This window comes from Phaethon aethereus (genome assembly GCF_964289735.1).
Source record: "Phaethon aethereus genome assembly, chromosome: 2".
NCBI classification, from domain to species: Eukaryota; Metazoa; Chordata; class Aves; order Phaethontiformes; family Phaethontidae; genus Phaethon; species Phaethon aethereus.
Window position 1 is genome coordinate 49,425,839 of NC_138582.1, and position 13,235 is coordinate 49,439,073.

The 13,235-nt window shown below is 45.8% G+C and overlaps 1 protein-coding gene across 1 annotated transcript in view; it reads left to right on the forward strand.

The window, feature by feature from the left end:
- Nucleotides 1-5,135: 5,135 nt before the first annotated feature.
- GAREM1 (GRB2 associated regulator of MAPK1 subtype 1) overlaps nucleotides 5,136-13,235 on the forward strand; it is a gene marked incomplete at its 3' end in the record, with an annotated part of 99,724 nt that continues 91,624 nt past the window's right edge. The window contains exon 1 of the mRNA XM_082015319.1: nucleotides 5,136-5,311. Coding sequence (XP_081871445.1) covers nucleotides 5,191-5,311 — 121 coding nt within the window. The 5' untranslated portion in view covers nucleotides 5,136-5,190. The remainder of the gene's footprint in view (nucleotides 5,312-13,235) is intronic.

The window sequence follows — 13,235 nt, forward strand, 5'->3', positions numbered from 1 at the left end:
ACTATTCCAGTTTACATAATAACGGCTGGATAGATTAAAATTATTTTTTCATTACCTTATTTATGATACTCCTATTTATGCATTCCAGCATCAGCATAATGTAAGATAGCGTAGCACTGCTTGTGATCCTTAATCTCTTTTCTGAAGAATTGCTTTCTTATCCTGGCACGTACCTGTGCAGTCAGTTATTCCTTTGTATGTGTAGAACCTTGCTTCTCCTTATTCGGTGGCATTTTAGTTGGTAGACTAGACTGATCTGGTATTTTTTGTTACTGACAAACCCATGCTGTTACTTCTCATATCTTTACTTTATAGATTCTTGTGAATGGTTGGATTACCTGTTGAAATCTATTTTTTTTTAGTAGGAATTCAGCTATCCAGTTTTTAGAGTTCTGTTCTTCCACTCTTTGAGAGAGATGCAATCCTTTTCAAGTTTTTTGGAACCTCACTCATTTTCTATTGATTCTTGGAGGTAATCAGTAGCAGCTCTAACATTGCTTGAACCCTAAGGGAGTTTCATCAGGCCCAGTCTATAAAAAAGTCTTTAACTTTTTTTAGTATTTTCCAGCCTATTTCTTCATTTTCTAGCCTAAACTCTTAGACTTTTGTCGGTGGTGCTAGTAGTAAAATCACATTGGCCTTCTTAAATTGAAGACTGAGGCGTTGAGGATACTGGCCACTCAGCATCACCAGTCATTAGGTGATGATTAAATAGATTCTCCCCTTTATGGAGTAACAGACCAATTTTTTCCTTGGTCTTCTCACTGTGCATCTTTCCAACATGCTTGCTCTTTTGTAAATCCGATTTTCTAACATTTTGGGACCTTATCTTCCTGGTTTTGTCCATACATAGTCTATACATCGATTAATGATTTAGTAATTCAACCTACTTTCTAATTTCTTTCAGGTGATTGAAGATCTTACGATTCAGCCAAGTTAGTCTGTTATTTCACTTCCTCTCCTTCCTCTGTGTAGATCAAATTCTGCAGTTTTGCCTTCAGCAGTGGATCTCTGGTGAACTTTAAGCTGTGCTGAACTCACTGAAGTTTAGCTAATAGTTCTCTGATTTTTAGTCTCCATATAGTTCCTCCTCCTCCTCCTAACAATGAAAATACATAAAAGAGGATCAGATTGATTTGTAACTTTAATTTCTTCTCTGTATAGCTAATCCGAATTTCAAATACCAGAATTTCTTCCATACATTTTTCCTTCTCGCAATGTTTTCTACTACTTGTGGCTTAGGTATGATCCAGTCCCTGGCCCACCTTATGGACATGCAAATATTTAGGTTCCCATGCAGTGTTTGCAGGATGCCTCACCCCTGCCAGCTGATTGCAGCATGCTTCACCTAACACTCCAGGTAGCATGAGTGTTCTCCTCGTGGCATCTTTTTCTCTCCTGGAGCAAAACAACTGCCTTTTTCTAAGTATATGCATTGTGTATTATGTTCACAGGAGTGTGGCACTGGGGAAAAACCACCACTTTCACTAGAAAGGACCAAAAAACCTCTCACCAAACTGGAATGTTCTGTGTTGTTGGATGCATTTTCCCAACTAGAAAAAAAATAGGATGCATGATCTTCATTTAGTTCTCTCCAAAGCTGTCTGGATGATAGTGTTGCATAAATTCCCACAGATGGAGTTTTTAGAATAAATAAAGGTTAAATAGGGGATTTGACTGGAAAAAGGAGGACACCTCTTACAGTGAAACAGAAGATAAAGGGTGAATGTTCACACCAGACCCCCGGATCTCTTTAGAATACCTTGCATGAGCAAAGATTGCTTGGATTTTGCCAGTAAGATGGGAATAGTATTCTCTTTCAAAACATGAGATGCACAGACATCAACTATATCAAATGCATTGTTCTCTTTCCCCTTTCCCCCTCGCCTCAGAGAAAGGTAGGTATTTAGATTCTGAAATGATCACTGCATCTCCTGTTGTTTCCCATTGGACTTGTAAATATTTATTATGAAAATCAGGCCTTTGATATAAAGGCAAATCATATATAGGAAGAAGGAATGCAAATTCACGGGCATCTTTAAAGAAATACTGACTGTGATGGCTTCACATGAAACTGACTGTATAAGGCTCAGAGTTTTATTCGGTGTATGCATACTACAGTGTGAGCATGCTACCAGATTCATACTAAAATTAGTTTGTCGTGAACAGTTCCATTTCAAATGTTAGCATAGATATGAACTGATGATGATCCAAAATGCTTTAAAAAATCATTTTATTGGCAATGGAATAAATATATACCAGAGATTTTCCAGCCTGCTGCATAAATGCTTCGTGAAATCAACATGAAAGTCAGTCAATTCAAAATGCATTTAAGAATAATTCCTGAAATTATTCTGAGTCCTCTTGCCATTGCTTATGGTTTTATGGTGACAATTTGCTGTTGATACATAAAGACTGTCTCTGAACACCGCCCGAAAGGCACGTATACAAAAACTAAGACGTTGTGAAACTGAGGCCCTGCTCCTGAGGTGACTCTGCTCACAGGGACTCCCCACAGGGTCTGAGGGCTTCATTAGCATTTTGCACCAGTAGGAGACTCTGGTAAGAGATCACACTAAGGGGCTAAGGCATTGCTAGACATCAGATGAATTATCATATCTAAAGTGTTAATTATATGTAAGGTGCAGTTAAAACAAGAAATGTGAGATTCATGCATGCTGGTGGTTTGAATACTGTGTGTAATATTACAAGGCAGTTGAGCTATAGTACAGTTAGGACACAAAACAAAGTCACTCTAAGAGCTCCAATGAGACTTTTAAATACTAGTAAGCTTTATGATGTCCCTTTAAGTGAATAAAATTTACATAGTGTTTAGAAGTTACATTTTCTAAAAATGCATCTTGTTCCAGTAGGGTGGGTAAGAGTGGGTTGGCTTTCCACTGGCTGGAGAGAACACAAACACAGTTCTATTAAGACAGACTTAAAAGCCGTAGGACATCTAAAACCATCTGAAGAATGAAAAAATCTTTAAAGAAAAATCAGCAGTAACTATTTCTGTGTGAAAGATGCATTTCTTCCCAGACAGCAGAAGTGCATGATGTCTGAGAGAAGCATATGCTGTGAGACGGTATCAATCCTGGAATTAATGGTACTCAAAACAATGTTTAAAAACAATTCTTGACAGACTAGTGCTTCAAGTCCCAGTGAATCCCAGTCTCACCTGATCTGCTTTGCCTTAGATGCTGCACCCAATAACCTCGTCAAACCTGAATGAGTTAAAACCATGCTTTTGCTTTCCATATTTCAACAATAATGCTCTTAGCTATTATATTACTTTGCACTTCAATAGCTTAGTTCACTTAAGTTGTTCAAAGCATTTGGTGAACTTTGTAAAAGGGAAGCTACTTTGGAAAAAAAAAAACAACAAAACAAAAAAAACTGTCATATTTTTAAAGCTAAACTATTCTGGTAGGTACGATCTAACAGCAGCATGACTGAATATAGAGAACGAAGGCTTTTCGTAGTGCTGGGAAATCACAGTGCCAAACTGTGCAGCTAAAGCATGAACCCACATCAGGATGAGGTTCAAACCAACCCAGATCCATTTAAAGCAAGATAACTTGGGTTTTCCATAATCCTCTGTGCCAACTGGCTTCCACGGTCTTTGTTTCATCTTGGAGAGCACGGATAAAGTCCCAGTCTCCGTTTGCCGCGGAGCAGAACAAGAGTGTGTCTGTCCGAGGCCGCCTCGTGCTGGCAGTGCTGCTGGCACCCGCAGCTGCGCAGGCACGCAGCGGCGGCTGGCCTTCTCCAGGCGCGTCAGGAAGGGTGAGCGGCTGGAGGGCCCTGGGTACAACAGCTCTGCCCTGAGCTCGGCCACCCCTGGCAGTCTGAGATGCCGCGGGAGATGGGGCCTGGGGAGAGATGTCAGCTGTGGATGCTCTCAGTCGTTTTACAAATCACTGAAAGGCACTGTTATGTTTCTAGTCAACAGTACAGCCTCAAATGTAGCCAAGTTCACTGCCATAAAATAAACGGTTTTGACACAAAAGTGAACAAAATAAACTTAGGCACAGTACAGTGCAACCACCCAGGAGTAGGTTTTTCTGGAATAATTTCCCGGGGTTTCTGTAGTCTAGCCATCTGGAGATAAAAACGCATTAAGAACGACAACATTGAATAAAATATCCTACAAAGATCATGTAAGACTTCATCACATAAGCCACTTTGAAAAGAGAACTTGTTGTTGATTTTAAGTTTTCCCATGGTCTGACCTTGAATATGCAATATATGTAATACTTGCATGTATGGTAACGATACAAGTAAGTTGGAGATTTTCCTCTAACCTCTATGCACTACTCTTCATACTTTAAATACCCATTTGTGGTTCACAGCCGAAAACTAAAATAAGGGATATATAATCAAAGCTGCCATCTAATTGGATTTTTTTTTAAGGTAGGAGGAATTTCACAGGCAAAGTTTCTACGCTAAATTAAACAGAAGATGCAACGCGACCCGCTTGCTCAAAATTGCTTTGATAAATGAAGCGAGACATTTTATCTGCCAGCTGTAAATGCGAAGGCGCAGGCGGGCGGGCCTCCGTCCCCGCTTTTTGCAGGGAAGCAGCAGCAGATGTAAACCCATCTGCGGGAGGAGCCGCCCGCCCTGTCCCACTGGCTGCGCTGCCAGGCTCTCCCCGCGCCTTCCCAGCCCCGGCGCTTGCGGGGCGGGGGGGGCACACGGGACACCACACACCTGCGGGGCCGCCCGGCGGCTCCCCCCGGCGGGGCCCTGCGCGGCGGCGGGCGGGCAGGTCGGGCTGCACGTCGAGCGAGCGGTCGGAGGGTGGAGTGAGAGGGACAGCGCGGCGGCGGCGCGCCCCGCCGGGCGGGCGGGCAGCCCGGCACTTTCCTTTTCGGCGCGGGGAGGAGCGGCAGCTGCGCAGGCGTTGCTCGCACCCTGTTGATTAGTCAGTGCTGGGATGGCGCTTCCTGGGCCAGGAGCGGCGGCGGGCGGCCCCAGCCGGTCCCGGGGGGCGGCGGGAGCAGCAGCAGTAGCCCGGCGGGCCTCCCCTTCTGCCTAGCCCGGCATGTCCCGGGGCGGCCGGCGCTGAGCGGGGCGGGCTCCCTCCCTCCCTCCCTCTTTCCCTTCCGTCCCCCTCCCCGCTGGCTGCAGCCCCGCCGGCGCTGCCTGTCTGGCTGCCCTCCTTCCCCTCCCCGGGCCGGGAAGATGGACCCCAGCCCGCCGTTGGGCTGCAGCCTCAAGGACGTGAAGTGGAGCGCGGTGGCCGTCCCCCTGGACCTGCTCGTCAGCACCTACCGGCTCCCCCAGATCGCCCGGCTGGACAGCGGTGCGTGGGGCGGCGGGGCTGGGCGGGCCGGGTGGCGGGGGCCGCTCCGGGGGAGGGCTGCCGGACCCCCGGTGCACCCCATTTCCTCCCGCGGGTGGAGGGAGCCGGAGCGCCTTCTTTGCGGTCCTTACACCGACATCTGCCGCTACCGGGCGTCGGTGCAGGGCTCCGACTCGCCGCGGAGTCCGTGCGCTGCTTTGCATCGAAATATCTGGGTAATGGCCCCCCCGCCCCCTTTCCGTGTGGGGCCGGGGGGGGCTTGGTGAAGCCTGTTTGCTGTCAGCTGCGCCTCCCCGCCCCCCCCCCCCCGAAGGGTCCTGGCAGTCTCGAATGAAAAGGTGTAAGGGCATTTTTGGTACCGGAGACCCAATGAAGTGATGCTCCACCAAGGCCAAAGAAGAAGGGATTTTAACTAGCCCAAGCAGGCTAAATCCCCAATGTTACACTTCACTAAAAAAAGCCATGGACCTGTAAAAAGAGGAGTAAGGTTAAGAAGCCTTTACAGTCTCCAGGTAACTTTTTATTACTGTTCACTTCGGTGCTCACCTGCAGTTTCCAAGATTGCAGCTTTTTGTTTACTCCAGGAAATAAGAAATGAGGGTGCCAGAATAGCTGTGACAGCAGTGTTTTACCTTTCCTAGATACGTGTCTTAGAAAGTCATGTGTCAGCACAGAGAACTGGGGAAATACGGGGAATTTCTTCTAAAGGCTCAGGCAGCCGCTTTATAATAGCGTGTATGTGCATTGCCTGGCAGCTCCGTAAAAACTGCCCAAATGTCCCATCTCTAAGGGAATGCAGCAGATAACTCATGAATCGGGGAAAAAATCTCCAGGCTTTTTCATTCGTTAGCTTATGAAGTCACTTTGTGCCTACACGATGTAATAGAACAATTCTCTTCTAAAGTTTTGTATTGATTTGAAAAGTTAAAAAGGAGCACAGGCATCGTCCTCTGTTACTCCCCGGTGTGCAGGTCAAGACCAGGATGGGTTTATTACTTAACTGCAGTTCCCATAATCCAGTGATGATTCAAGCTGGCGCTTTTTTGACTTTGTCCCTTGATTATGCAGTACTTTTCCTATTCCTTGTAGTGCTTCCTCAGAGCTGGCGCTCAGGAGCAGGTTAAAGAAAAGCCTTTTTCCCTTTTAAACTGCAGCTGGGTGTTTTTCATACTGTCGAATGTATCTTGTCCTGTGAGAATGGCAAAGCTGGTATGTTAAGGAGTTCCTCGTGGTAATACCTTCTGCCACTAGAAACAGCTAAGATGGCCTCCAGTCACTGCACTTCAGGCTGTCAATTTACTTGAGATTCCTGGCAGTGATTCAGGCTTTAACAGGATGTACGTATCGATGACTTACTGATTTCCCTCTGTGTGTGTTTTATTTCCCGATCTCCCCACTCCTCTTGTCTTGCTTCATTGGACAGGACCTGAAAGAGCTTTGTGGGTAGAGAAAGTTTATGGGTTTTGAAGCAAGTAATTTTTTTTTTTTTTTTTCTTTTTGGTCTTGTGTCAGACCTGGTGGTGGGGAATGTCCCGTCCTTGTCGGGGAGATGAAGATGTTGTGGATTTTGTGCAAAGGCTTTTTTTGTCCTATGTGCCATACTTAAAGCCTATGCAAAGGCAAGTGGATGTAAACAGACCTGAGCTCTTTTGCCCGTGCCCTGAGATGGCCAGACACGAGGCAGCTGTTGGGGCAGGCATCCTGTGAGTAGCGGTTCAGCCCCACACTAAACCCTGCTAGAGGAGAGGCTCAGGTACAGCACTGTGCGAAGGGCTTTGGCTTGGAGCTGGTTGAGGTCTGGTCAGTTCAGCGTGCAGGCAGAGGCTCTTGGGTCTGCTTTTACCTACTCATACAGATGTACTTTTCAACTTCTGGGACTACAGATGGCAGACGAATCAATATTTTATAAAAAACACAGACGCCATGGTCTTGGTGGTACAAACAGAACACTTTTTCTCTTTCCAAAGGAGGTTGTCTCGCAATAAGAGAAAGCAACCGTGACTCAGAGCGGAGCCTCCCAAGGGAGGAAAGTTGGGAACGTGCGATGTTTGTGGAAATGACTGGAGCACCTGCTATCCCGGGGTGGTTGCTCTGCATCCCTGTCCTTCTCTTGCAAAGCTAGCAAGTGGAGCTCTGTCAGAGAATTTCTTGATGCAATACGGAAGAAAATAAATGCAGATTCCAATCCAAATATGTGTCATCCAATGCTCAGGAAGTTTCAGGCTACCTCTGTTAACAAAGTAGCGCCTTGTACCAGTTTTATCAGGATGCAGCTCCCATCTCCTCCGCACTGCTGCGGGTACAGCCTGCAGATGCTCCTCGGCAGGTCAGGGTTCAGTTGCACAGAAATGGCCTCGTCTGTTCTTCAAATGCTGAATTCCCCTCCAGATCAGTGGAAGCTGCATGCGGTTTCATGCTGTTGGAAACCAAACCACCTGTAGATGTCTGTCTTCAGTCACCTTTTGATTTCGTGGTTGGCTTCTGTCTGTAGCAGCGAGTTGTTTCTAGGCTGGTTGTTTCAGTTGTCATGAGGTGTTGTGAAAGCTAGAATTCGTTTCTTCTGGAGGGCCAGGATTGAAAGACGGTTGAAAAGCTGGAGGTGTATTTTCTTCAGAAGATTCCAGCCTTGCTGTGTTGTTTCTACATTTCTTTATGGAGTTTAGCACTCAGTGGATAATGTCCTTAGATGATACCCACACAAGATCTCCAGTTTTTCACTGTTGCTTCACCTTCAGGCCTTTCAGTTTGAAGGGGGAGAATGGGTATGATGAATGCAGTTTTATTCTTTGAGTTTGGATATGCAGCTCCTGGAAAAATGCCCTTAAGTAGTTCAGTTTGATTTCTTGACAGGATGAAGTTATGAAATATTTATGCATGCTAAATTTGGTCCTCTGCTAGGAAGGGAGGGTTTTTCTTGATGGTATGGGATGAAGGAGGGATAGGAGGAAGTAGTCTGTCGTTATATCAAGATCTAGTTGGAAGTAGTTAGGCATCAGTGCCTACCTTATCCATCTAGAAATGTTAAATATGTCAGCTTCTGCTTTTTCAGATGAGATTTAAGACTGTTTAGTTGTGTTTAAGGTTATGCCTTTGGATGCTCTTAAGTCATAAGTTTTGTTTGTTTTAATCTGTTCATGTGTTTTAATATTTTGCTGGTGAATATTGTTATATTAATTGAATAAACAGACTAAAAAAAAAAAGCTGTTGCTCTTGAGAGGAAGCAAATGTTTTTGTATGGTTTTTTTTCCAACTTATATAACAGCTTAAATATTTCTAGAGGATAACTCAAATACAAAACTGCTAAAAGACCACTAAACACCATACCAAAGAAAATGAATGGACTTTATCTCACGCTGTGGAATTCACTGAGTGGGCTGTTTCAGATGAAAAGAAGCAAGACTCAAAGAGCAAGAGAGGAGCGAGCTTTGTGCTGGGTTTTTCCTGTCCTCGTCCCCCACCTCTGCCATCCTGATCTGCGTTGCCACAGCTGAATCCCACCCCAGTGACACCGAGAGACTTGTGGGTGGGTGCAGTGGGGATAAGATTTCGCTCTGGGAACCCGCAGCAGAGAGATCTTATCGGAGTGTGGTTGTTGCAACAGGGCAAAAGGTGGTCTCTCTCTGAGGAAACATGGATGCGCATGAGGCTTGGGTTGGCTGTCTTCAGATCGTTGGTAGAAAAGGCTAACAGTGAACCTGGGACTGGATCTTGTTGCTAATGCTGAAACGATGTTGTGCGTGATTATCTCAGGGCTTTAAATTTCTGCTAATTATTTTTCCAGGGGTAGTTTTGGAGGGTAAAAGAGAAATGCTGTCAAGGTTAAGAGCTGGAAGATATTGCTTTGCATAGAGCTGAACTTCAGGCTGAACTTTTTTCATAAGCTTACTGCTCCCTTTGTACTCCCAAGGGTCTGTCGTTCTTTTTCTTAGTAGAACTCCCTTTCCCCCAGTCACTGTTGCTGTGTTTCCACAAGTAAAGAGCAGCCTTTGCTAGTAGGTAGCTTTTGCCTACAGACTGGGTATGATCTGGAAGAGTTCACAGAACTTCGCAACTTCTGTGTGAAGACTAAAGTTTCTGGGACTACGAGGGCGTGTAGTCCTCTGATTTCTCCCCCCCCCCCCCCGCCCCCCCCCCCCGAAGGGATAAACATATTTATATATGCTCTAAAAAAGGAGAAGATGTTATGGAAACTGGTGCTCTTGAGATCAAACATAGTGGCACTTGTCCTCAACTTCTAGAGAAGCGATTCCCTACTGTGCATGGTGGAGAAACCACACAGAACTTGTCTGGCAAGGAGACCTCAGGTTGCGATGAGCCACTGAGACTCCAAAAGAAATTCTTCTCTATGCATTGTAGATGTGTGGTTGCTGTAAGATGAAATGACAGAATTTGTGGCTATAAAGAAAGGAAAAAATGTATAAAATAGGTAACAAATGTAAAGGGTGATTTCTTCTTTCTTACCCCTGAGTGAACTCTTGTGAATATCAGCAGTGGGTGAACAGTGAGTTCATGCTGCTATTGCTCCTGGGGATGAAGACATTTACTTACTTATTTATGTTATTTCAGGTTCTCTGTTTCTCTCCCATTTTCATGGTGATGTCTGTCTACCCCAGTTACGTTCAGGGGACTATTGTTCCCTGCAGCACATTACTGTAGGGTTTATTCTGGTTCCAAGTATCTGGAAACTGAGCACCCTCACAGGTTATCGAAGAGCATCGTACTCCATAGAACAGCATGCTCGTGTACATAATGAAAATTTCATATTGCGTCACTCTACAAATGTCGGTTATCTGTGCAGCTGAACAACACTGTGAAACTACAAAGACACTTACTCTTTTAAGGTCTGAATGCTGCTATCCATGCTTTGATTGTCTTGAATGACCTCCTCCTTTCAAGAAGCTGGTGGAGGGTGTCTCAGTAGTCTGCTGTTGAATAAATCTTCAAAAGGAATAGTGTGGGGGTAGGAAAGCTTTTGAGTGGACCAAGAAAGAGGTTTCAGATATGTTCAGACCCTGCACAATGGCCGTGATTTGCTTTCCCACTCTAGGTGTGGCCATCTGTTGTGTACTGTGGTGTGGTAGGTGACGATTCTTATATACTGGGCAGACAGACAAGTGTCTCTGATTCAAAGACAAAAATCCTCAAGATAAGCTGTATCCACAGGGTTTCTTCCTTATGTGCTGAGCAGCTTTGAACTGTGTGTTCTGCCGTTAAAGTGTAATCTCGCAAGCATCTCCTCCTTGCTTCCTCTTCTTTCCTCCTTTACCTTTGTGGTCTGCTGTTTCCATCGAGACAATTGAATGAAAAAAAAATTGACAGGTTGCCACTAACCACTGCTCCGGCGTTTTTGTTTTGGTGTTTTTTTTTTTCTTTTCCCCTGCTGGCAGAGATGCATTCCAGAAACATTTTAGTGAAAAAGCTTTTAATTCATTTAAAATCTGCAGCTACCGAATGGTGTCTGTGAAGATTATAGTGCCCTCCTAGAGACGGAGGCCAGTAACTTGGCAACACCTATTCCCAGGAGTACCACAGGCTTCCAATGAGGCGGCTAGAGTTCAGCAGCATATCCATTTTACACCTAAAAATCCATGATTTCTTTGAGCTGCTTTCACGTTTGTCAATGATTTAACGTACAATAGTGCATACTGCATGTTCTTTAACCAGTATGCCATTTGCACTACACTGGACCCTTGGTAGTGTGGTAGGGCTGCTAAAATGCAAAATAGTTGCCTTGCTCTTATTTCTTACATGCTTAATAAATGTTCATATTCTTTTCTGCCATGCAGGGTGTGAAACTTGGAGCGCTTTGTTTCAATTTCTGAAGTTCTGACTCCATTAGGTGAAGCCTTTGTGTACATACCTGGACAAACTCTTCCTGGATAATTCTGTAGTTCAGGTATCGGAATGCAAAACTCCATTAGTCTTTTTTTCACTGGAATTCAAGTACTGAAACTTTAAATCTATGGATAAAGTGCTAGAGGAAGCTTAGTGCCTTGGGGTTCCCCCTTCCCCCCCCCCTTAAATTAATGTAGCTTTCAGATAAGGCACAAGATAAAGTCAAAGGAATTAAGGTGTCTTGAACAGTTACTAAAACTCTTAATCTTAAAACAAATGTGGTGTGATGAATCATGTACTGCTGTTGCAAGATAGGGTAGTAAAGAATTGTACAAGTCTAGCATAGGAAAGAAGGGGTTTGTTGTTTTATGCTTTGTCTGCAAGTGCTGTTCTGGGACTAGGTGTTCCTGGCTTCGGTGATTATGTGAATTGGCACTCCCTGTAATAGCCCAGCAAAGGCAACTCCAGGGAGTATGCCAAGACGAAGCGCTGGAGGATATTGGACAGCGTGGTCTGGTGCTTCAAGATTCGATGGAAGTTGTGGGAAGAGCTACAGCATGTCCCAGTCATTCCGGCGGTGGTTTGTCAGCAGCGAAGGGCATGGGTGTTGCTGTATTTCCTTTTGGCATTAGGAGTAACAAGTTGGTTGGATTAGGGAAGCTGAAGTCTCTCCCCTATAGGAAAATATTCATCATCTTAATGTGGATTGCATATGACTCAAAACCAACCTTCGTAAAACCCAGTGAGCCAATATTTCAAGTCTGAAATTTCTTCTTTAAATGGTGCTTCCCTTTGGAACGAGTTTCACATAGCAGTTGTGGTCTGCGATTTTCATACCGTTTGCAGTATGAAAAGCTTGTGGAGCCAACTTCACTGCACCTCCACCTGCAAGCTAAACGTGCTGATCAGAAGGCCTAGCACAGAAATGTGAAATTGAGGCATATAAGCAGATCGAAGAGTCTGTCTTTGATCGGGGCCACGTCTGCTTTGCAGTCTCTGTGGCAGTGTGCACGTCGGCATAAAACTGCTGATATCAGAGCCTTGCCAGCGCATCTGCACGCTTGGCTGGGTCATTGCGTCAGCTAGAATAGCTGCTCCGTCGTGATATCGCCTGTACCGCTGCCGCGTGGTGTATCGCCCTGTCAGGCTCGGTGCTGCGCGCTGGGGGGCAGAAGTGGCCTCCTGGGGGTGGGAGGGCTTGGAGTCCAGCCTTCCTGTCCCATGTTTTGCTTTGGCTTTCAGTTTGGGCAAGGGAGTGATGAGCAGCTTGGCCCTCAGAAAGAGGTCGGAGGGGTGTCTGTCGGGGAGGGTGGGCTGGAAAGGAGGTACCTGCTCATACAAGGCATTGATACCAACAGCTACTGCCGTGGCTGCCTCTGTGGGAGAAGCGGGCAGAGAGGTGTTACAGAGGTTGCAGATGGGGAGCGAGAAGTGCCAAATCCTACAGACGTTCGCAGGCCAAGTCAGTTGTGCGGAGGGGGGTGCTTTCTGAGCCTGCAAAGAGCATACCGAGTGTCTGGATCGAGCCACGATGCGGACCCGAAGTGACCAGGGAGAGCTGCCGGAGCTGTGGGTTCAGGGGCTGTGGGGACCCCCGTGCCAGGGGCGCAGCCTAGGCACGCCCCGGCGAGAGCTGGCGCGTTCTCCGCAGCGGAGCGGATGGTCGTCTTACCAGGAAAAGGAGCAAATCTTGTTGTGGCAGGGAAGGTCACTTGGAGCTTCCTGGAGGTGCAAACCTTCAGGAAATGCAAAATGGTTTGAAAAGTGCCCTTCTTGTTTGTTGGCTTTTTCTTTCCTGGTGTTATAGCTGGTGCAAGTTGTAATCGTGGAGAACTCGGACTCATGCGTGTTTCCTTGGCCTGCAAAGGATGTTGCTGGGCTCCTGAAGAGAACCAGGGACGAAGATTTAAATACGGTCTTGGAGGCTGGAAGGTGCCTGAGAGCTCAACCTGATGAAGTTGATACTGGAATTGCCTCATGCCAGGGCTGAGCCTTAAGTGACTCAAACATAAATATTATGTAAAACACAAGGTGCTGCAGTCCTGTTTGTGAAAGGAGCAAGGGAAACCTTTCTGGTGAAGTGGTGGTG